Source organism: Dipodomys merriami, unplaced genomic scaffold (assembly GCF_024711535.1).
Source record: "Dipodomys merriami isolate MVZ:Mamm:240054 unplaced genomic scaffold, mDipMer1.0.p SCAF_6, whole genome shotgun sequence".
In the NCBI taxonomy this organism is placed as follows: Eukaryota; Metazoa; Chordata; class Mammalia; order Rodentia; family Heteromyidae; genus Dipodomys; species Dipodomys merriami.
Genome location: NW_027206179.1, coordinates 5,519,562 through 5,545,340, shown reverse-complemented (window position 1 = coordinate 5,545,340; position 25,779 = coordinate 5,519,562). Strand labels below are relative to the sequence as shown.

Below are 25,779 nucleotides of genomic sequence, written 5' to 3'. Positions count from 1 at the left end.
AGGCTATTAATTGAATCCAAGTACTTTGCTTCCCACCCTCATTTTCTTTCTTTCTTTTTTTTTTTGGGTCCGGCCGTGAGGCCTGAACTCTGGGCTGGGCACTGTCCCTCAGCTCTTCAGCTCAAGGCTAGCACTCTACCACTTGAGCCACAGCCCCACTTCTGGCTTTTTTCTTTTTGCCTACGTGGTGCTGAGGAATCGAACCCAGGGCCTCAGGCCTGCAAGGCAAGCGCTCTACCACTGAGCCACCTTCCCAGCCCCCCACCCTCATTTTCTTAGCCCTTCAGATTTAAGTCATGTGTGAGACTGGCTAGTTTAGTAGACGATTCCCACAATGAAGACTAAAAAGTAATGTTACTCTATCCCAATCCTGCTATGTCTCCTCTGCTCTATGACTTTGGAGGTTTTTGTTCTTGTATTGTTTTTGTTTTACCTTGGTGCTATTCCTGGTCATTCACTGTCTGCACACTGGTTTTGAGCTTTTTGGTCAATGTTGTAAGCTACCGTTTGGAGCCAAAGATCCATTTCCAGCTTTTTTATTGGTAGATAATTATGGATAAGGTCCTCACTGCCTTTCCTGTCCAGGCTGACTTTTAACTGCAATGCTCTCATCTCAACTTGGTGAATAGCAATTATTACAGATAGGAGTCACCAACTCCCAGCTCACTCTGTGTATTTTTGTTGTAAGTTTCTCTTCATAGCTGTGCAAACAACTGCACTTCAATCCTTTTGTAAGTTTCCATCCCAGTGGTGATTATAGGCAGGCCCCATTGTTGTGACTAACATCCACATAGGACTGCCCTGGAACACTCATTTCCTCAATCTCCACCTCTTACAGAGCTGGGATGACAGACATCTGCCACCTCAACCAGGCAAGATAGCCCAGAAACTTTTTTTTTTACCTAGCCTGAATTTTGAGAAGAATCTTCTTAGTCTTGACTAGGGTTAAAAGAGTTTCCCATTGGTTTTTGGCTTAGTAATTTTTTATATTTCTTCAAAAATATACCGTAATTTGCGGTGGAATAATACTGAATGTGCAGTAACTTTGAGGAATATAGCCACTTTCAAAATTTTAATTCTTTTTTTATTTATTACTTTTTTATTAGTTATTTTTTATTGGTATTATTTTACTGTACAGAGGGGTTACAATTATATGGGCAAGGTAATGAGTACATTTCTTATCAAGCATTGTTGCCTGCTCCTTTGTTTCCCCTTCCCATTCCATCTCGCCTCCCTTCCTTCCTCCCTCCCTGCCACGCCAAAATTATAAAGTTCGTTTTTTGACATAAAGTCTTCTACATCTCATTGTTGAAATGGGTCCACCTGTATCCCTATTTAAACAATTTGTTTTTTCCCTTCCCCTCCACAAAATACACCAACATCAAACACAGTGAAAACAGGGGTTATACTGTGGGGGAGGACCATACAAAACAACAAAGAATTCATCTTATAAATATGTCAGAAACAATCGCAAGAAAAAAAATTGAATGCTTATCTTGGGGTTCATTTTGCCTAACTTCAACTTATCTGACTGTCTCTGCTTGTCTCAGACATATACTAGTAATTGCAAACAAGGGAAACCATGGGACCTATGTTTCTTTGGGCCTGGCTTACCTCACTTAATATAATTTTTCTGTCTTTAATTTCCTAACAAATGGGGCAATGTCATTCTTTCTAATGGAGGCATACAATTCCATTGTGTATATATACCACATTTTCTTGATCCATTCATCTACTGAGGGGCATCTGGGTTGGTTCCAGATCTTAGCTATGGTAAATAATGCTGCAATAAACATAGTTATTTCTTTCAGACTTTGAACACAGAGTGTTGTTCCATTTCCTTATCCACTGTCTTGTATCATAGCTTTCCTCTTCATTGTAGAGGTATTTACAGATCTTTTTTAGGTTTATAGTCCTAGGTATTTGTTTTTCTGAAGCCACCATTTGAAGGGATATGTGAAATCAACATTGGGCTCATCCTTAATTTTATTTTGAAAGATTAAAAAGTAAAGTTTGGTCCTAATAGACAAAAGACAGTTTAAGTTTCCAACTCTACGTAGATTAAGTTTTAAATTTTATTTTTTTCTATTACCTTAAGCTTTTACTATTGTATATAGTTAAAATGGGTTTCATTATGTTAGTTTTATATGGCCATATATCTATGGCCATATAAAATCTTTTGTCTAATTATCCTTTATCCATTACATTTTATTTCCTGTAAAAATTTAAATCATCCTAATGGCCTCTATTACTTTATTCTCCTTCACTCATGTGATATTTCCAATGTTTGATATTAGATATATTAACTGTTTTCAAGTAACAAAAATCTGATAAAAACATTTAGTATTTGCTTCTTAACACACACACAAACACATTCATACCGACACATACACACAGATGCACACACGCACACACACAATACATGGAAGATAGGAAAACCATGACTCTAAGGCCAAATCCAGCCTGATTCCTATGAATAGTTTTATTGTCACAAAAATAAAAATATTTTACATTTTCCTTTATCCTTCTTATCTCTGTTCTTCTATCTGTTTATGCATGAACTTTTTATTTATATGCATTTAATTTCTCCTTGGCTCCCATCAATCCAATCTTACTTCAACATATAAGTCCAAACATATGCACATTCTTTTCATTACTTCATTTAAGAGAAAAAGTATTTTGTAAGATCACAGAAAACCTAACTCAGAAAAAATTAGCAAGGACTACAAAATAATATGAAAAATCACTGAAACCACATATTTCCCCAATGATTTCTCATTATAAAATGAGGGTTCTGCATTTCAGTCAATTATATAAACTCAACTCTATTAATGAAATTCCTTAAATAAACAAGGAACATAGTCAAAAATGCAATAGAATCTGATGAGTATTTTGATTATATCTTGATTAATATAATGAGGAAGTTGAAAATTAACATCATGCCACAACAAAAGAATAAGCACACAATATACTTTCCAAACATGGTCTTATTGTCAACTAAAAAATTAATTTATAGAAAGCAATGGTAAATTACTTAGCCATGTATCTTTTAGAAATGCCATGTAAGAAGTTCAAAATCAGCCTGGGGAGTTAAATGAACAAGACTTTTATTTCCAGTAAGAGACCAAATAGCAAGCAATGGAGACATCATTCAAGTGGTAAAGAAACCTGGAGTGAAAATTAAAGGACAGGATAGGCCCTGAGTATAAATGTGTATAAATGAATCAAATTATTATCAGAAAAAACATGAAAAGAAGTCTTGAACAGAGAAGAAATGAATGCAGTTGTGTCTAAATCTCTTAAATATGTAATTCTGTAAATATAATATGGAGCCTACTAAATCAGCCTTTATGAAACAGTAAGTAAAGCTTGCCATATAAAGAGGATTGAAATGGGACAACTAAAAATATTTCCCGTTGGAACAGATAGTAAATAGTGATGATATTACAAAAAATATATTTTTAAAATTCAAATTTTGGTGTCAAATTAATGTACAGTGATTAATCAATCAAAAATTAAAAAAAATCTAGGCAAGAAGGAGCTTACTTCTATGTATGACAGACTTTAATCTTAAGAGAAAATTTAAAAAATCTCATATATTGTAACCTTAAATCAAAGTGTATTTTTATAGCATACAAGTTCTTCCTAAACTATATGAGGGTAGCAGCGTGACAGGGAAGAGGATGACAAAGAAGGATATAGAGAGAGAAAAAGAAAAAGAGAGACCAGGACAGAGAGTAAGGTCCTACAAGAGAGACTCAGGATAATTTTAGGAGGTGAACGTGTGTGTAGAAATATACAAGTATTGAACAAAACATTTCCTAAGGACAACATTAAAAGATGTAAATTTGTGGAGAATATTAATGAAATGGATTTGAGGAATCTCCAAAATGGTGGTGTGCAGACAGGAAGTTAATATACTGAAAAATTTAGAAGAGTTGTTGAGAAAGACAAGAGTAAAAAGACATTAAGAAGAAGGGATAATAGAATTGAGTGCAGATTGAAAAGGTGGAACCAAATATAGAAGCCAAATTTCAGATTAAATTGTGATCACCATCACTAGTGACTACCACTGTTAGGAAAATGCACAATAGATCCTTAGCCTATGAAGTATACATTGCATAATATAAACTATGAGAAGAAGAGACAATTACTGTAGAATTAGATCAGACCTTGTGAATACTAATTAAAACTATGTGCTTAGTCTTAAGAATGCTTATTTCTACTATTATGTCTTTTATCACTGAAGCTATACAGAGAATTTCTTTTTGGCATTAACAAGATGGTGTAACACTTTGGGAAAAAAATGCAGCCTAAGAGTCCTGCACTAGAGGCAAAGATGGAAAAGACCTCCACAGCTACCATGACCTTCCCCTTGGCACTGTGATAGACAGGAAGGAAAGTGAGCCACACACTGCAGAACACCAACATGCTGAAGGTCAGGAACTTGGCTTCATTGAAGGTGTCAGGCAGGTTCCTGGCCAGAAAAGCCATTGTGAAGCTGGCCAGAGCCAGAGAACCCAGGTATCCCAGGACACAATAGAAGGCAGTGAGGGAGCCCTTGTTGCACAGGATGATGATGTGGCCATGTTCAGAGTGTGCATCTGTGTCCACAAAGGGAGGAGAGCTTCCCAGCCAGAATCCACAAAGTGTCAGTTGGACCAAAGTACAAATAGGGATGATGAAGTTAGGAGCCCCTGATACCAGCAGCCACCTCATCCTTCTTCCTGGGGAAGTGGCCTTGAAAGCCAGAATCACTGTCACAGTCTTGGCCAACACTGTGGAAACAGCCACAGTGAACACAACCCCAAATGTGATCTGCTGCAGGATGCAGGTGACTGTGTTGGGACGGCCAAGAAAGAGCAAGGAACAGAGGAAACAGAAGATGAGGGAGATGAGCAAGATGTAGCTGAGAGCTCTATTATTGGCCTTGACAATGGCAGTGTCATGGTGTTTCCAAAATATTCCAAGAATAATTGCAGTGATCTTACAAAAGCATAGACCCATGACAACCAGAGCCATGCCCAAGGGATCTCCAAAACCCAGGAAACTGGCAGCTCTCAACAAGCACTGGGTCCTCTGTGTGTTGGCATACTGATGATCTGAACACTGCAGACATTTCTCCCTATCTGGTGAGAAAAGTTTACTACCATTACTTACTTTTAATAACCTTGTTTCTTTCAAAGAATTGAGGACACTTTTTACTTAGGTGAAGTCTTTATCTTCTTCTTTATTTATCTTCTTTTTATTTGGGCTTTTTTCTTAAACATTTTTTTTGCTCAATGACACTCACATGTGTTGATAATATAACAGTTGAGGTATTGCAAAATCTTATTAAAAATTTACACTTTTCCTCATTCTCAAGAGTACTGCATTCATATTAACCTTGGAATTATGCAGCTTATATTACCATACATGTTTCTGTAAGACATTTATTTTACTCTGTGGTATATTGTCCTTGATTTGATTTCATTATGTTTCTCTTGCCTGCTCACCTGTTAAGTTGTTGAAACAGATTGATCATTCTTGGACACTCTATAGTCATGCTCACTTTTTTTTCTTTCTGTTTTTTATTGTGAACATAATGTACAGAGGGGTTACAATTCCATGGGCAAGATAATGAGTACATTTCTTATCAAGCATTGTAGCCTCCTCCTTTGTTTACCCTTCACATCCCTTCCCAGCCTCCCTGCTCCTGGCCACCTAGTCCTCCCCCCCTCCAAATTTGAAAGTTCATGTTCAACATGACAACATGTACTCCTCATTGTTGCAACAGGTCCACCTGTATCCTTATTTAAATGACTTGTTTTTCTCCTTCCGCTCACTTCTTAATATGTATTCTAGTTTACTGAGCCCTTGCCCCTTGTCAAGAAGAGTGATTTGCACTGAGAAATAAAGATATGTAAAATTCATGTGGGTAAAATGAAAGATTTGAGATGAACACTCTCCTTATAAGATTTATGTTTAGCTGGGTGCCAGTGGCTCAGGCCTCTAATCCTATCTACTCAGGAGGCTGAGATCTGAGGATCTTGGTTCAAAGCTAGCCCGGGTATGAAAGTCCCTGAAACTCTTATATACAATAAACACTCATAAAACTGGGAGTGGCGCTGTTGCTCAAGTGATAGAATGCTCACCTTGAGCTGAATAAACCCCAAAGATTTATATTTAATTACATGTTAGAGTTTAGACTTATCCTAAGATTTAGTGGTAAGAAGGATTCCTGGAGATAACTTAACCTGCAATATTCTGTAAAATTTTACTAAATATGTAATTCAAAGCCATGTTCTATTATATTTCCAGTAGAAATCCACCACTTATCAGAATTTGCTTATTAACAGAAAACAGGAAAATGAGCACTGTAATCCTAATACACAGTTTTTGCATTGACTTGTTTGGATTGAGGAATATTAGGGAGAAATAAAAAAATCTTTATGACTCATGGACTCACCTGTCCCATTAGCAATCTCATTTTCTGGGCAAGGTGTACAATCAAAGCAACAGGCAGCCTTTCCCTCCTGAGGAGATTTCCTGAATCCAGGACCACAGCTCTCACTGCAGACAGAGTGAGGAGTCTGAGGACAGGCAGGGATGTGACAGTAACTGTTCAGAATCATACCAAACACTACAACAATCCATTCCCTGAAAATGGGATGTTTAAGCATAATGTTTTAAGCAAGTGAGTATAGTTGATTTATTTAATTCTGTTATACATCCTGTATTCCATGAATCCCAAAGGCTATGTGCTTCAATCTTGATTTCTAGCCTGTTGAATTACTGGAAGGTATGGGATTTTTAAAAGGTGGAAAGTAGTGGTGAGAACGTAATTTCTAGTGTACTGCCCTCTAGGATTTCCTTGAATTTATGTCAGTATATGTTGTCTCCTACTCATCTGTTATATGGGCAAGAGCAAGGAGGAGACCTCTGCTTTCTAGTGTTATGTGAACATCTTATCTTTCTCTTCATTTTCCCATAGCCATGACATTAGAATCTTGTCACAGATGCCTTCAATATTTCCTTTAATCAAAGATATTTTAAGTAACAGGTCAATTAACGATTAAATGAATCTCCACAGAAGGGAGTAAAAGAAAACTTTCAACCACATAAATTACCTCACCACATATTTTATCAGTGTTAGAAACCCATGGACAATATTCAAAATCAACATTAAGAAGCAAATTTAACACTTTCGGTTCTCATCCTGCCTCTTGAGCTTGAGGTCTAGGCACTGGAGCTGACCTAGTTTTTGCTCAAGTATAGCACTCTACTAGCCATTGCTCTACTTCCAGATTTTTGGAGGTTAATTGGTGATAAGAGTCTCACAGACTTTTCTGTGTGAGTTTACTCTAATAGTCTCAACTCAGCTCTATTAGACTCTAGAATTATCAGTTAAAGTTGCTTGAACTCAGCCAGGTATATATTTGAAGGGTGATTTTGTTGATTTGTGTGTGCTTAAAATTATTAGGATTAGATTCAACTCACCTCTGTAGTTCCGATTGCCCACTCTACCATATCTTCAGATAAAGACAGTTGATTGCCGTGTGGATCATATGGAGAAAACTTTCCTACTTTCACCTCAAGTTCAAGACCCTCTGGAAAATTCCAAAAGTTGAGAATATCATACTCTGGCTCCAATTTCCTTTTCTCACCCCAAATCACTTGATCTCCAGATGGATTATAAAACTGGACATTCTTCAGAAATCTGTGCAGCTAAAAGAAGACATCTTATGGTCAGGTATATCCCAGAGTTAAGACAGAAAAATTGAAATATTAAAAACTCCTGATTGCCTTTAACTTCTGATTCTGAATTCAGAGATTAGAGACACTAGAGACCCCTATGGAAGAATAAAAAAAATCTTTGTGAAAAAATAACCTTTTCTGATTACTCAGAAAATGAGTAGTAGGAGGTTATATAGGAAAAAAAAATCATTCTGCTACAGCTTGCTACAACCACTCTTGTGAATATCTATAGTTTGAGCATGCTAAATGTTTAATATCAAAAGTTGGTTAAGCTCGGTCACTTATGAAAAACATGAATAATTATTTTCAGCAAGTCAGCCTTTGCTCTGACTGAAGAAACTCATAAAGAAATAGCTGAATTTACAGTTTTCAAAACACTAGCTACAAACATATCAACTTTATTGGTAACTCATGAGTTCATAAGCAGGGTGCTGGTGCCTCAAGTATGTAATCCGAGCTAACAGGAAGCTCAGATCAGAGGATCATGCTCCAAAGCAAGCCTGTGCAAAAAAGTCAGTGAGAATTTTGTCTCAGGAAAAGCAGGTAGTAGTGCTGTGCTCAAATAGTTGAGAAGTAGCCTTGAACACAGAATCAGAGACATAGCCCAAGCAGTCTATACAAGCCCCTGCACTGGCTAAAATTAATTTATAGAAAGATGGAATATAGGGGCTGGGAAGGTGGCTCGGTGGTAGAGTGCTTGCCTTGCAGGCATGAGGCCCTGGGTTCGGTTCCTCAGCACCACATAAGCAGAATAAAAGCCAGAAATATGGAATATATTTTATCTTTGCTACAGGCTGTTGTTTTCTTTAGAGCATATCAACATATGTGTAGCATATTTCAAAAATATTGAAATGTGAAAAATTGCACAGGATATGAAAAGTACCTGAAGTATTTAAGGGTTTAAGTGTGGATCTATATTTGTTTAATTTTGTACTTCCAATAGTTTCTGATAACGGACAGGAAAAATTTAATGTTTCATAAAATTATTTAAAATACTGAAACATATACACATTAATATCAGCAACCAAGATATGTGTGACATATGAATACAAACATATAGATAGGTAGATGTATGCATATACACATATCATATATATATATATATGGAGAGAGAGAGACAGAGAGAAACACATTCATACATAGACATATTTTATTTCATTATAAGACACCTCTCTAGAAAGTGCCTTTGCTCACAGTGTGTGTGTACTCCAACATAGAAGAAATTACCTGCACAGAGGAAGGCAGTACTCCTTTTCTATTTCCCATTGTTTGAACTTCTGTTTGATGAAGAAGCATCTCATGGAGAGCTTGGGCAACAGTATACACAGTGTTGTATATATTGTAACTATCCACAGACATAGTCATATCAAAAGTGCATGCAGGCAACAAATCCAAAGAGGTGTCATGAGCACAGTTGTCCCATGTTACGCAGTCAGACTCAACATCTGAGCAATTAAAAGAGAGAAACCACAGTCTGGCAAGAAAAATGTCTTCTGGGTATTTGGAAGGTTTAACTGCCTTGACAAAATCTGTGAATCCAGAAACATCTACATGATGATGTGTGAAAATAAAAGGTACATGCAATGAGCCTAGCATGAAATATCTCCTTTTCAGGGTGAAATCCCACTGTGAGTTCACGATACAAACTTTACCATGCATAAATATTTGCTCAATAAATACCATTAAAGCTATCAGGGAATCATTATCACCATATATGACGATGACATTTGCTGAAGATACATTTATCTCATTATGAACTGCTACCAGTTTGAATATATGTGATGCGTCTTGGGTTGACATCACTAGCTCATAGGCTATACAAATTCTATTCTTGGCCATCTCTTCTTTCAATTCAGCAAGAACCCAAGAAGCATTCTCATCTTGTGAGGTCAGCAGTCCCACCCAGTTCCAGCTGAAGTGAAGCAGTAAGGAGACTATGGCAGTGGCTATTGATGTGTCCTTTGGGGCCATCTGATAGAGAGCAGGAAACTTGTTATGGTCACTCAGGTTATGATCAAAAGGCCCAAAGGTAAACTAAAGGGGAAAAGAATTGGACACTCCATGAATGAGAAGATTGCCATGCATCCCAATCACAGCCTTGAATTCTGTAAAGAACTAGTTGAAATGGAAGGAAGGTTTTGTTTTAGTTATTTAAAAAATAATTTAATTGGTTTTGAATAATTGTACAACATATCAATTGACTTGTCAATTGTGTCTTGATATTTGTCACTATTTCCATCAACTTTTCCTATCTATATCAAACTCAGTCACTCCCACGTGCCCACTGAATATTATGTTTCCCCCCTCATCCATTCCCTATTCTTTTGCATTTATTCCTTAACACTTACCCTGCATTTACAAGATATGCTTTGTGTTCATTTTTTACACTGTCAGTAGATCAGAAATGTTGCACCATGGACTTGCATCCCTTTGTATACCACACTTCAGTCAGATTGATCATATATATATATATATATATATATATATGTATATGTATATATACTCATACATATGTTTGTTTACGTGTGTGTGAGTGTGCAAATCGCTAAGTGTGTTTCATATTTATTTCATAATACATGTTCATCTTTTAGATCTAACTTTCACATATGAGATGACACATTTACACTTCCTTGTTCTGAGCTTGATTTTCTTCATTCAATATAATATCTCTCGTGTGTGTGTGTGTTTGTGTGTGTGTGTGTGTGTGTGTGTGTGTGTGTGTGTGTGTACATAGTAGACAGTGCAGGGGCACAAACAAGCTTGATTTACTTCATTCAACATAATATCTTTTGTGTGTGTGTGTGTGTGTGTGTGTGTTTTTGTGTGTGTGTGTTGGTGTGTACGTACATACTAGACAATATGGGGCACAATGCTGTACTAATGGAGGCACACATTCACCTTGTATTCTTTGCAGGTTAATTGGAGATACAAATTTCCTGATTAGGTAGGATTACTGCTGTGAGCTATCAGTACCCTGCTCAGCATATCCTTACATTGTAAAGCCCTTTTCCATTTCCTGGTTCATTAAAGAAAATTTTTGATAAGGTTTGAAAAAAATAAATTATCTAATTATCTGCTCAAATCTTCCATCAGTTTTTCCAAACTATAAGAATATATTCCCCATTAATTTTGAGTAGTTACTCCATACCACAAAATTTGATTGGTTCACAAGTAGAATCTCTTCCTATCCTTCTCTTCTAACATCTGAACGGCCACCAAATTAGATGTTTTTCTAAACTTCCACACCTTTTACCCTCACCTGTGGAAATCTGTAGAGTGTTAGCAATGTCCCAATCTGGTCAGATGTTATTCCTGATGGTCCTGTAATTACTGCTATAGACTTGCTGACTCTCGCACAGGAGTAGTTTGGAATCTTATACTTCCCAAAAAGAAAAATGAAGGGATTCTTAAACATTGTCCAAGCTCTGAAGTGAACATCATAGATATCAAATCCCAAAGTTAAATTATGTAAAAGATCAGGGTTTTTGTTTATCTCCTCAATAGCAAAAGCCAAGGCCAAAACACACTGATAGTTCTTGAAGATAAACCTGCATAATGAGCAAAGAAATTGAAGAGGAGTATTTCAAAGCTTAAGACTTTGATACATTAAATGCTTGCTTCTTTCCCAATAAATATGTTAAAATATTGCTCCAATCAGAATGGAATGTAAATGTGGTCTCTTATGCTTCCATATAGAATTAGGTATGGACACAAAGGGAATTTGTCATGAATGAGATTCAAATACTTATTTAAGTGGAGGGAGAGTTTGTTTATCTCTATTGCCACATGCATTGGTTTCCCTCCCACCACCACATCTACTCCCCCATCCAATGCCCTGGCCAGTTGTAAGTTTCATTTTCAACATAGTGTCTTGTACATCTCATTGTTACAATGGGTCAGCCTGTATCATTATTTAAGCATTTTGTTTTTTCCCTTCCCCTCCACAAATTAGAGAAGTGTATATACAAGATGCAGGGCACCAACATCAAATACAGTGAAAACAGTTGTTATACTATGGGGGAGGAACATATAAAGCAACAACAAAAAATCACATGGTACATTATAAACATGTTAGAATCAATAGCAAGAAAGAAAAAAGATATTTGTGTCCCTATCTTGGGGTTCATTTTGCTTAACATCATCTTATATGGTCATGTGTACATAGCTTTGGGCATTTTCTGCTTGTCCTACACATGTACTAGTTATTGGAAATAAGGGAAACCATGGAACCTATGTTTCTTTGGGCCTGGCTTACTTCACTTAATATAATTTTTCCAAGTCTTTCCATTTCCTAACAAATGGTGCAATGTCATTCTTTCTGATGGAGGCTTATATATATATATATATAATCACATTTTCTTGATCCATTCATTACTGACGAGCATATCTTAGCTATGGTAAATAACGCTGCAATTAGCATAGTTGTGCTGGTAGCCTTAGTATGGCCTTGATTGTGATCTTTTTGGTAAATGCCCAAAAGTGAGAGTGCTGGGTCATAGAGGAACTCTATGTGGAGTCTTATGAGGAACCTCTATAATACTTTCCAAAGTGGTTGAACAACTTTACACTACCACCAACAATACAGTAGGGTTCCCTTCTGGCCACATTTTCTCCAGCATCTGTTGTTATTAGAGTTCTTGAACTGGGATGAAGGGGTATTTCCATGTTGTTTTGATTTGCATTTCTTTTATGGCTAGAGAGCTTGAGCATTCTTCATGTGTCTATTGGCTATCCTTCTTTCCTCTTCAGAGGAGTTTCTCTTTAAGTCTTTAGCCCAGTTATTTATTGGGCAGTTGTTTCTTTGAGGATTTGTTTTTGGGGGTTTAATTTCTTAAGTTCCACGTATATTTTAGATATAAGACCCTTGTTCATTGTATGGCTAGTGAAGTTCTTCTCCCAATCCATGGGCTTTCTATTGATATTGCTAGCTATGTCCTTTGCCATGCAGAAGCTCTGCAGCTTCATGCAATCCCATTTGTCCAACCTTCTTCGATAGGTTTTGTTTCTGGGTCTCTATCATGAAAAATTCGGCCTGTTGCAAGGAGACCTAACGTTTCTCCTATTCCATCTTGTAATGTTTTCAGAGTGTCTGCTTTGAATCTGATCCTCAAAAATCAATGGCTTTTCTGTATGTCAACAATGAGAAGAGGGTGGCTGAAATCAGACAAGCAACTCCTTTTGTAATAGCCCCTCTAAAAGTAAAATACCTTACTAAAGAAGTGAAGGACCTATATGATGATAACTTTAAAAAACTGAAAAAGGAAATCAAATCAGAACATAGAAATTGGGAAAAGCTTCCATGCTCCTGGATTGGAACAATCAACATTGTGAAAATGGCAATACTTCCCAAGGCTATCTACATGTTCAATGTGATACCTATCAATATTCCAACCTCATTCTTCAATGAAATAGAAGAAGCAATCCAAAAATTCATATAGAACAATAAAAAACCTCGATTAGCACAAACGATCCTTAACAGAAAGAACAGTGCTGGAGGAAGATCAATACCAAAGTTCAAGCTACTACAAAGCCACAGTAATCCAAACAGCTAGGTATTGGCACAAGAACAGACCTGAGGACTAGTGGAATAGAACTGAACACCCAGAAATGAATCCACAGACCTATAGCCATCTAAAATTTGATAAGGGTGCTAAAAAATGAAATGTAAGAAAGACAGCCTCTTCAGTACATGGTGCTAGAAAAAGTGGTTAATCACCTGTAGAAAAATAAAGCTAGATCCATATATATATATATATATATATATATATATATATATCATCCTGCAACAGAATCAACTCTAAATGGATCAATAACTTGTTTTTCATGGCAAAGTTCAAGAAGTTTAATAATCTTTGGAACAAATATAAATGAAAACGGATTATCAGAATCAATAGATAGAGAAAAAGAGCAATGAAATGAAACTGTAACAACCTTCGCTGAAATCAGAGAAGCTTTACTAAAGAACCTATGCTGCATCTCAAGCAACTAGAAAAACAAACACAAAATTGGTGGAAGGATTGAAATAATCAAGTAGAAGAAAAAGTAGAGACTGAAACAAAATGCCAATAATGAAGAAAGCAAAAAGGACATTCTACAAGAACAACAGGGTGATAAAACTGAAGTAAAAATCATTAATCTTAAAATAGATTAGCCATAAAATTCTACATATGAACCCACATCTCCCATTATTCAGCATGACAGAATCAGTAGGATATAAATAGCTGTATTATTGAAAAACCATCTATAGAAGATTCAGTAAGTCTATATCAAAACTTCTATCACATCCTTCAAAGATAAAAAGGCAAAACTTAATTTTATGAATAAGGAAGCCTTCCATTAGCCAGAGCTATTTTAAGACACAATAACTACAGGAAAGCGTCCCTTTACCAGTTCTTTTCTTATAATCGCAGAAAACATTCTGATAAAAACAGGCACATGGATCAAAGAAATAGAAGACCATAAAGTTATTCTAAGAATAGACATGATTCTTGGTAGTTTTCAAATAACACATGGCCCAAACATGACACCATTAGCAAGCAGTGGCATTCTGATGCTGGGTGTGTCTGTGTAAAACACTCAATGTAGATCATATATTTTTTAATCTCAAAATTGATTATTTCTTAATAGAAACTTGAAGTTTGCAAGTAATAGTCAAAATGAGAGGAAATATAAATACACAGGTAGCTTGAAGAAAAGTTAATAAAAGAATAGGAATAGTCTCTGGGTTGATTAAATGGCAGATCCTTTGTCTCACTTCCAAGGCCATATCTTCCACCCAAGCACTGGAAATGTAAAGAAACGGTGCTTCTGTCCAATTGAAAAGCTTCAGCACAATGAAAGAAATGGTGCAACAGCCAAAGGAATAGTTAAAAATCTTGCTAGCTAAACATCTCAGAGAGAAGGAATAATATAGTGAAAAAAGTTCTAAAAAATAAATGTTAGAATAGAAAAAAATCCAATCAAAGAAAGGACATTTAAAAATTAGAAATAGAAAATCACAACAGAAAACTGATATTCAATCATTTGGGTATTCAGCACATTCATTACTTATTCATTAACATTAACAAAAATTACAGTTTGAGTAATGGTATATAAAAATGAAAGATTGGACATTTTACAAGAAATTAAATCTGTCTATACTGGTGGCTTAGACCTGCAATCCCACCTTAACAAGGAACGGACAGCTAAGGATCCTGAGTCAAAATGAGCTGTCACAGAAAAGTCCATGGCACATTTCATGTGAGGTCAACCAACAAAAAGCGAGAAGTAGAGGTACAGTGGTAGAGTATCAGGTTTGAGATAAAAATACATGCAAGATTCCAAGCCAGTTACCAACATCTTATTCCTAGCTACCTAAGAAAAGTGAAAATGAGTAAAATAATTTAGAGACATGAGAAAGAAAAATGATTATAAACAGCTACAAAAGGGTTATAAAAGGCCGGGTGTGGTGGGTCATGCCTGTAATCCTAGCTACTCAAGAGGCTACGATCTGAGGATCATGGTTCAAAGCCAGCCCAAGCAGGGAAGGCTGTGAGACCCTTATCTCCAAAAACCACTCAGAAAACCGGAAATGGCACTATGGTTCAAGTTGTGGAGTTCTAACCTTGAGCTAAAGAGCTGAGGGACTGTGCTCAGAACCAGAGTTCAAGCCCCATGACCAACAAAAATAAAAAATAAAAAAATACATTGTTATAAAATAGTGAGTGAATAAAGTCAAAACATGTGATATACAGTGTGGAACTGCAACATGAACCAGGTACTTGGCACAAGCACCAAATTATATCAAAATTGGCAAACATCAGCTAACATCAGTGGGAATAGACTTGAGTCAAATCTCTTACCTACTGATTTCTAATTGCACTAATCATATCACTGACATATAAAATGAATACATGTATCTTCTATAGTACTGAAGAGAGTAATTCCTATCCTGGGATCTTTTCTCTCAATTTTGGGCAGCTGCCTCTGGCTATAATTGTCATATCAGCACTTAAAAAGCAGTGCTGATGATGGAGACAATGACATTTTCTTTTGCAATAGAAATCAGATAGTTTGCTAGAATTTCTTGAAGTTCTGTTTAGTCAATTTTCTTTTTTGTCTTTTAGTATAACCACTTATTACTGAGATACTGTATTACAGACGAAGCATCAAGAATATGCATGTGCACAAGTAAAGAAGAACTCCTCTTGGGCACATAAAATTCCCCCAGAAGGAATCTTTCATAACAATGAACTGCCTGGTAACACCTGGGTTGGGCAGAATATCTGACATGAAACAATGCCACAAGGCTTAATTTGTAAAAGTAACTGCTTGTGGGCACTAAGATTCTGTATGAATGTAACTCTGTGTGAGTGTGCATATGCACGTTTACACTAGTTTTAGGTCATGAAATCACTGCCTGGACACTATTCTTGTGCTTTTGGCTCAAGACTCACACACTGTCACTTAAGCCACAACATCATTTCCAGCATTTGGCAGGTCAGTTGGAGATAAAGTTCTCATAGATTTTCCTGCTTGGGCTGGCTTCAAACCTCCATCCTCAAATATCAAGCCCATGAGTAGTTAGGATTACAGACAAGAGCACCATGAAAAATTTTATCAACATTCTCAAAATATACATGTTACTAAAGAAAAGTTCTCAGACCTCTGTTATAGAGGATAAAGAAATGAAGTGGCAGCCATCTAAAACAGAAATCATGCCAGTGACTCAGGATTGTAGTGACATCACTACATTTTCCACAGTGAAAGAAGAAATGGAAGAGATATAGGCATGCTGGAGTAAAGTGAAGAACTTTCAGTCCTGAAAAGGAGAAGCTACATGGTAGGAAATGGAGTCCTCTCCTGCTAACTGGCAGAAAATCTCTCAACAGGACATGAAAGCAAAATAATGAAACTGGGCTGCTCTGGAGGCAATAGTGATAGAAGTCAGTATAGACGAGAAAGTGATCATTGATGCAGACACCCACAGTTCCCTCACCAGTCAAACATCCTCAGAATAAAAGAGTAATGGAAGTAAAATATTGAAGTACTTACATCTTGTTGTCTTCTTGCCTGGAAGTATGGCTGTGACTGTGATCTATTCCCAAAGTGTAGAGAGGAAAAAACCCAGCAAGCATCACATCTCCATCCATGTGCGCTCGGTGCTTCATTGTAGAAAAGCAGCTAGTTCCAGCCAGGGACCTGACAGGGAGGGGAACATGGAGAAGGAGGAGTGTGAAAGCCAAAGTGCACATCCCTGAATTCTCTGCCAAGCAGAAAAGCTGACAGGAAGTGAGGCCCAGAGTTTCAGTTATGTATATGTGCATATATGTCATTTTTTTGACCAAGATCTACACTATGATTCATCTCTAATCAAAGCCTCTTGTGAGTCCCTAGAAGTAATGGGTAAGAGTATTCCCAGGGGCTCTGCATTTATAGCCTTGCCTCAGGAAGAAAAACATGAGTTAGAAAACATGTTTGTAAATTTGCCTTCTTTACTGCAGGTGCTGTGATTTCATCCAAGACCACAGATAGTGAGGAGGCCCCAGAGATGGAATTATCTTGGTTGTAGTTTGTCCTAAGTCTGTGTCAAGAAACTATTTGCATGAAAGTCGTTTGGGATGAGGCAACTGGATTGCATGAGATGATGCCATGTCATGTGAATGGTGAAATGGCCAGAAAAGTCTATGCCTCTGAACTGTCAACTTAAATTATGAGGGCATTGTACTTAGAAGTTGGATTCACACATACCATATTCAGACAAACATGCTCTCTTTGCAAATGATACCTGATAGCTTCAATGTCATAAAGATGCAGAAGGCTTTATACCAACCTAAACTGCTGAAGAAAGACACCCCTGTACTTAACTGTCTGACACAGCCTCTAAGAATGTCTTAAGAAAATTCAACATAAGGCATCAAGGATTTCTGTCAAACTTGAAAACCAGTCACATGTAGTAGAAAGAATTAGAGAAGATAATAGAACAGGAAGCACATCCCATTTCAATGATGAGCACGAATATTGTTGAAATGCCCGATCCAAAAAAAACCACACAGATTCACTTCCCTTCAAAATTCCAATGTTGACCTTCACAAAATAAAAAATAATCTCTTGAAATTTGTGTGCAGGGGCTAGGAAGGTGGCTCAGTGGTAGAGCGTTTGCCTTGCATGCATGAGGCCCTGGGTTCAATTCCCCAACACCACATAAGCAAAAAGGAAAAAGCGAGAAGTGGTGCTGTGGCTCAAGTGGTAGAGTGCTAGCCTTGAGCTGAAGAGCTGAGGGACAGTGCCCAGGCCCAGAGTTCAGGCTCCACAACTGGACCCAAAAACAAAAAAAAATTGTGTGGATTCTCACAATAAAAGAACAATACCATGAAGAAAATGTACAATGCTGGAAATATGGGAAACCTAATTTCAAACTGTACTGCACAACCACTGAAACAAAGTCACATTGACACTGGTACTAAGATCATCTGGAAACCAGTAAACATAATAGATGATCCAGAACAATCCCACATAGCTTCAGTCAAATGATGTTTGACAGCATGGCCAATTACATATAGTGGAAACAATATTGCTCTGTAACAAATTTTGTTTGTCAAACTGCATTGCCACTTGTAGCAGACTGGAAATAGTTCCCTGTCATTCCATTAATGTCCTCAACTTAAGAGCTTCAAATATGAAACTATCAGTTAGATATATAAGGGAAACACTTGGAGCAACAGACACTGGTAATGATTTTCTAAGTTGTACTGCAATAGCTTAAGAAAGGAGAGAAAAACTTAATGAATACTTCCTAGTCTGTGGCTCAGTTTAGATTCTGGCTTCCATATCCAGCACACTAAAGAACTGATCCAGGCCGGGAGGCTCATGACTGTAGTGCAAGGTGCTCATATGACTAAGATTGTGATCACAGTTCATAGACACAGTTCACAGGCACAATTTTCATGAGACCCTCTTAATCAAAAGCTGGATATGATGCTACATGCTTTTTATTCAAGCTATTTTTGTGAGTGTTCTGAGAAGGATGGCTGAGATCAGCAAGATTGTTGATTCCAAGACCGTCCAGGCTAAATACAATATCCTCATATTCTGTGTAAATAGAAGAAACTGAATATTGATTCATATGCCTGTCATTCCAGCTGTCGTAGCAAGCATCAATAGAAAGACTATAGCCCAGGCATGGGCATATAGCAAAAGCAAGATACTATCACAAAAATACTCAATGCAAAGAAGGGCTGGAGATATGGCTCATACTACAGTACCTGCCTATTATGGTCCTCAAGAAAGCATTGGCAAGTGGGTGTATGCCAGAATGAAAGAATCCACACAGTCCACAAAGAAGAGTCTTAACGTTTTCATAATATACATGCTTCCCATCTTTGGTTAATTCCAAAGCATTTTATTTTTGTGAGGCTATTACAACAGAACTGCTTTTCTGATTTCAGTATTACTCACCTCATTGTTGTCACACAGGAAGGCTACTGTCTTTTGTGGGTTGATTTTATGCCCTGCTACTTTGCCAGAGTTTTGAATCAACTCAGTAGGAATCCTGGGGAATCTCCAGGATTCTTTAAATTTGGGATCATAACATCTGCAAATATGAATAGCTTTATTTCTTCTTCTATTTTGATTCCCTTTATGTGCTTCTCCTACCTTATTGCTCTTGCTAAGAATCCCAGCCTTTCCTTGAAGAAGAGTGGATAGAGTGAGCATCCATGTTTTGTTCAAAAGTTTATAGGGAATGGGTTTAACTTTTCCACATCTTGAGGAATGTTCCCTGGATTCCTAGCTTCTGTAGAGCTTTTATCATAAATGGGTGTTGCATCTTGCCAAATGTTTTCTCTGCATCTTTGACCTGATCATGTGGTTCTTTTGCTTGTTTCTGTTGATGTGGTGAATTACACTAATTGGTTTCCATATATTAAACCAACTGTACAACCCTGAAATGAATCCATTTGATCATAATGTTTGATTTGGGGGGCAGGGTTGAGATCAATTGTTGAATTCAGTTGGCCAGAATATTGTTAAGGACTTTTGTGTCAATGTTCATCAATGAGATTGGTCTATATTTCTCTCTCTCTCTCTCTCTCTCTCTCTCTCTCTCTCTCTCTCTCTCTCTCTCTCTCTCTCTCTCTCTCTCTCTCTCTCTCTCTCTCTCTCTCTCTCTATCTCTCTCTTTGGTGGGTTCCTACCTGGTTTTCTGATGAACATGATGCTGGCTTTATAGAATGAGTTTGGTAGTAATCTTTCTCTTTTTATTTCATTGAAAAATGTGAGGAGTATGGGAATGGGTCTTCCTTTGAAGACCTTATACAATTCAGCTGTGAATTCACTTTATCCTGGGCTTTATTTTAATGGGAGGTTCTTTATTGCCATTTCAATTTCATTACTTACTTGTTTTGGGACCATTTATTTGAGTTAAATTTTCTTGGTTCAGTTTGGAGATATCAATGTTCTCTAGGGATGCTTCCATTTCTCCCAGGTTCTCAAAGTTATTGTTATAAGGGTCTGAGAAAAATCCCCTACTAATACTGTGAGTCTTCCATATTTCTCTTGTGGTGTTCACAATTTCCCATCTAATCTTATAAATTTAAGCATGTTCACTTCTTTTCTAAGTAGAATTTTCTAGGTGTCAAGTTTGATAATTTTTTCAAAGAACTACTTTTTGTTTTGTTGATGCATTCTATGCATATTTATTCATTAATTCATTTATTTCTAATTAAATTTTTGGTACCTGTTTCTTTCTATTAATTTGACGTTTGCTTGTTCCTGCCTTCCCAAGAGTATGCGGTTCTTGCTTGGGATTTCCATAAATTCTTCCATTAATTTTTGGTTAGCCTTGGGCTGGGAAGTTGGCTCAGTGGTAGAGTGCTTGCCTTGCATGCATGAGAACCTGGGTTCGATTGCTCAGCAACACGTAAGCAGAAAAAGCTGGAAGTGGTGCTGTGGCTGAAGTGGTAGAGCACTAGCTTTGAGATGAAGAGCTGAGGGACCGCACCCATGCCCAGAGTTCTGGCCCCACGACCGGCAAAAAAAATTAATTTTTGGTTAGCCTCATCACACACACACAAATTGTCTTATGCATAATTTCAATTGTCATTCATTAAATTTATCAGCAATGCTTTTAGTGTATCTTTTCAAGTGTTTTCTCAGCACCTATTCATTTTCTCTGTTGTCTGGATATTTTCTGGAATAAGCTCTTTTAGCCCTAATGCTTCCTTCTGTAAAAGTCCTAAGGTAATTGCTGTCTGCTGTTGGATTTCAGCTCTACTTAGGAAGAGAGAAATGCTATGCTAAATAATGAGGAGTAGGCTAGCTTATGTGTTTGTTTTACAAACAACAAATCATCCTTTATAAACACCTATTTCAAATCATCATATCTGTAGAACCCAGAATATTTACCTTGGAGATTTTCATTCTCAGAAGACTGAGGAAGAGAAAGATGATAAGAGCAGATTCTCAGCTCAGTGTGTCAGAAATCAGGGCTGTTCGGCACTGCAATTTCCATAGGAATGGCCTGACTTAGGATCCTTTAGAGGAAGATCCTCAGTTGCCAGATATAACTTGATTCTAGTTGTTTTTTTTTTTTATTTATTTATTTTTATTTTTTTAATTGTATTTTATTTTATTTGAGAAGATACTGTACAGGGGGGCTACAATTACATGGGCAGGATAATGCATACATTTCTTACCAAGCATTGCAGCCTCCTCCTTTGTTTACCCTTCACTTCCCTTCCCCGCCTCCCCCCTCGCCCCACCCAATTTTACCCCCCTCCCCCCACCCAATTGTACCCCCCTCCCCCCCCCCCACACCGACATTGTAAAGCTGGTTTTGACATGACATTTTGTACTTCTCATTGTTGCAACAGGTCCACCTGAATCCTTAAACGACTTGTTTGTCCCCATCTCCTCCACATGTTATACTGACATCAAATATAGTGAAAGCGGGGGTTACACTGTGGGGGAGGGACATACAAAGCAACAAAGAAATAATCTTATAAATACATTAGAAACACATGCATGAAAGAAACGAAAACATTAAAATACATATTTAAGGGTTCATTTTCCTAACATCACATTATCTGACCTCTTCCGCTTGACTCATACCTATACTAGATATTGCAAATAAGGGAAACCATGGGACCTATGCTTCTTTGGGCCTGGCTTACTTCACTTAATATAATTTTTTCCAAACCTTTCCATTTCCTAACAAATGGGGAAATGTCATTCTTTCTGATGGAGGCATAGAATTCCATTGTGTATATATACCACATTTTCTTGATCCATTCATCTACTGAGGGGCATCTGGGTTGGTTCCATATCTTAGCTATGGTAAATAATGCTGCAATAAACATAGTTGTGCTGGTAGCTGTAGTGTGGTCTTGTTTGTAAACATTTGGGTAAATGCCCAAAAGTGGGATTGCTGGATCATAGGGGAGATCTATGTGAAGTCTTTTGAGGAACCTCCATACTGCTTTCCAAAGTGGTTGAACAAGTTTACTGGAGTAAAATGCAGCTATTCCCATCAGAGATGCTGGGATGGAGAACATAGTGTGGGATGTAATAATTTTTAGAAATTTCCTGTGTAGAGCAGGTCCTGGTGTTATTTTCCCAGGCACCTCCCTGGCTGCATTTGTTCCCAGGGGTGTTGCTGACCACACATGGGAGATTTAGGGCGAATTGGGTTCTTTGCTGGCTCAAGGACAGTTCTTGGTGTTCTTTCCCCAGTTGCTTCCCTGGCTATGTGCCCTGTTGCTGTCAGCCAGCAGGAGTTTTGAGTTGGGAGCTGTAGTTTGCTAACAGAGGGGGAGATGTATTCCAGGGGACTTTCCTCGATAGCTCTAGAAGAGGTGGGAAAGGAATTTGAATGTTTTTTTTCTTCAAATATGTTCCCCTCCTTTTCAGCTAGCAGATGGACTCCGTCCGGACACTTTGGGTCACCAAAGGAAGCTGGTCTTCTAAGACCGGTGTCCCTCAATGTGGCCAGCGAAGTCTTGGTGAGAGAATTCTGTGTTCTCATGTGGCAGTGTCTAACACCTTTTCTTGATTTACTCCCTACTCTCCTCCATCCCCTCCACCCGCCCCCACTGTGTGGTGTCTCTCTCCTCCTTTTAGTCTCCTTGAATAGTCTTGGGGTATAATAGGACCTAGAATCCAGTAGTTCAGCGGGGGTGTGCATGCTGCCTTGCTGTTTTCTGCTTTGGAATTATTCTGGTGGGATATCTTCTATCTTAGAATGACTGTCCATTTAAACTTTGATTGGTATGGATCTCATAAGGTGGAGTGTGTGCTGGAAACCTAAATCTCTATTTGGTCAGAGATAGCTTGGTAATTTACCTGTGACGATACGACCTTTCTAGAAGTATCAGGCCCATTTTTGACATGCATCAGTAAAGTGTTGACCTGATATTTTTCTAATTTGTTGATGCAAATAATCATGGATATGGACTGTTCTCTAAGCACTGCCTTTGTTGTAGCCCCATTGAGTTGTTATTTCATGTCTTCATTTGCATCGAATCCTAGAACTTAAGAAATTTCCTTTCTTATTTATTTGAAGACCTCCTGATTACTCAATATTGAATTGTTCACTTTCCATGAGTTTTAGCATTTTCTATGATGGGCTTTAATGTTACTATACTTGTTGAGTATCCTTCCTTGCATCTTTTTCTTGATTATTAATGGTTTTTTCTATTTTTTACACTTTATTGTCAAGATGCTGTACAGAGGGCTTACAGTTATATAAAAAAAGATAGTGATCACATTTCTTGTTTAACTTGTAACCCCTCTCTCATTTATCTCCCTCCCTCCTTGCTGCCTCCAAGCTCCCCACAAGAGTTGTACAGATCATATTCTACATATTGTCTTGTGAGTATTGTTGTTGCATTGGTTCCCCCTTTGTCCTTTGTCTCACTATTTTGTTGTTCGCCTTCCCTTCTCTAGTTTAGATAAATATATATACAATACTCAGGGTACCAAAATCGAATTCAGTGACAACAGGAAATAAACCAAAGAGGAATAAACCAAAGAAAAATCGAAATCATGTAGTACATAGACTGAAAATTTACTTTGATATTTCTTGTAGGAAAGGCATGGTGGAGGTACATTCTCTTCATTGAGCTTGTCTGGGAACGTATTTATACCTTGTACATTACTAAGGGATATCTTTGTATATACAATAATCCTAGTGGATAATTTAGATATTTTTATCTTCAGTACTGTAAAAGTCTCATGGAATGTTCTCCTGATTCCTATGAATTCTACAGAGGAGTCAGCAGTTAGGAAAACAGGGGTCCAACTGTAAGGTATGGGTCCAATTTCTGTTTTAGACTAAAGAATCTTTCATTTATATGTACTTCACTTGTGAGAGCTTGTTCATAAGACTGTAGATGTTATGGTCAAAACTTTGATTATACTTCTGTTGTTAGGTATCTTACATTGTGTCCTTGTTTACATTGGGAATTTTAAATTCTTTCACATGCATTCAGAACATGCATTTAAAATTTTGGCATTCCCAAACACCTACTAAATCCCAAAAACTGTAATACTTACTTTTTGGAACATATTCTTGTCAAATTTTGACAAATATTTTTCACACATCTTCATTATAACAGAGTTTAAACCTCTATAGAAATATGTTCAATCAACTTTTCTTCAAGCTCACTATTCTGTTCTGTTTTGAAGTCTTCACTAACATGATAGGCTTTCACATATACTCACACTCAATGTTGAGTCATTCGTTTTATATTTCCATCATGCCTTCATTATTTTCATTTTAGAACAATTCCTGTTGATTTCATTATATTAATTCCTTTAGAATATGTGCAGGCACAAACACACCCTTGCACACAGACAGAACAGAGAGAAAGAAACAAAAAATACCTTGATCCTCTTTATTCTTCTCTTCATTTCTTTTAAGTATTACAATCTGAATATACTGGGAAGAGAGTTGTGATCATAGCATTGAACCATGATGGACTTGGAATTGGGATTTCTATATAAAGCTTGCTTACAATTCTCTCTTCATCACCTATGTTGGAGGTTCCTCTCTCCATAGGAGTTACTTGTAGTTGGATACATCCTTTTTGTTTTGTTACATAAATAATAATAAAACTCCCTCACCTCATATTTGAGCCTTTTATCTGGTTCATATTGCTGGAAGAACTGTTCAATATTTTGAGTCTGTTAGCACACCCTGCTATAGGTTCTTTCATAAAAATACCCTTTGCAAGCTAGGAAGGTGGCTCAGTGTTAGAGGGTTTGCCTTGCATGCCTGTGGCCCTGGGTTCAATTCCTCAGCAACACATAAACAGAAAAGACCAGAAGTGCTGCTCTGGCTCAAGTGGAGAGTGCTAACCTTGAGCTAAGAAGCTGAGGGACAGCACCTAGGCCTGGAATTCAAGCCCCACAATTGGCAAAAACAACCTTTTGCTTCTGAAAGTTGCACTTAAATTGTTTATTCATTATACTGGCCTGTCACATCAGTGCATAATACAAATGTAGTGACTCAAAACACAAGATTTATTTTTCACACAAGTGGACCTAATTGCCCTAAGATAAAGGCAACAAAATATTTGCAGTCTCACCAAAACCTAATCCAACAGACAACATGTTTTTGCCTGGGTTCATGTGATAATGGGGGGGGGGGAAGCTCTCTCTCTCTCATGGCTTAAAAATACATTTCTCAATATCATTCATGGAAAAATTGCCTTCATATCTTTACCTAATTCTATATACAACCGTAAGATATTACATTCACGTTCCATCCCAACTGGGGATACTGTTTTCATATATTCATAGGCAAGAAGGAAGTATTCAAACCATCAAAGTTATGTTTGGAAAAAATGACTCAATTTCTATGCTCATTATGCAGGATCTTAAAGGATTTATCAGCTTGTTTTGGCCTTGGCTTTTGCTATTGAGCAGATCAACAAAAACCCTTCTCTTTTACACAACTTGACTCTGGGATTCGATATCTATGATATTCAATTCAGAGGTTGGCCTTTGTTTCTGAATCCCTTCATTTGGCTCTTTGGGAAGTACGAGAGTCCAAACTACTCCTGT

The 25,779-nt window shown here is 37.3% G+C and overlaps 1 protein-coding gene across 1 annotated transcript; it reads right to left on the bottom strand.

Annotated features, from left to right (window-relative positions):
- Positions 1-373: 373 nt before the first annotated feature.
- Positions 374-22,738, bottom strand: LOC138813708 (vomeronasal type-2 receptor 116-like). Its single transcript, XM_070002092.1, is given in 8 exon segments — positions 374-461; positions 4,256-5,129; positions 6,449-6,572; positions 7,480-7,707; positions 8,965-9,771; positions 10,997-11,285; positions 16,771-16,917; positions 22,338-22,738. Coding segments are annotated over 8 exon segments (2,958 nt in total).
- Positions 22,739-25,779: the final 3,041 nt, after the last annotated feature.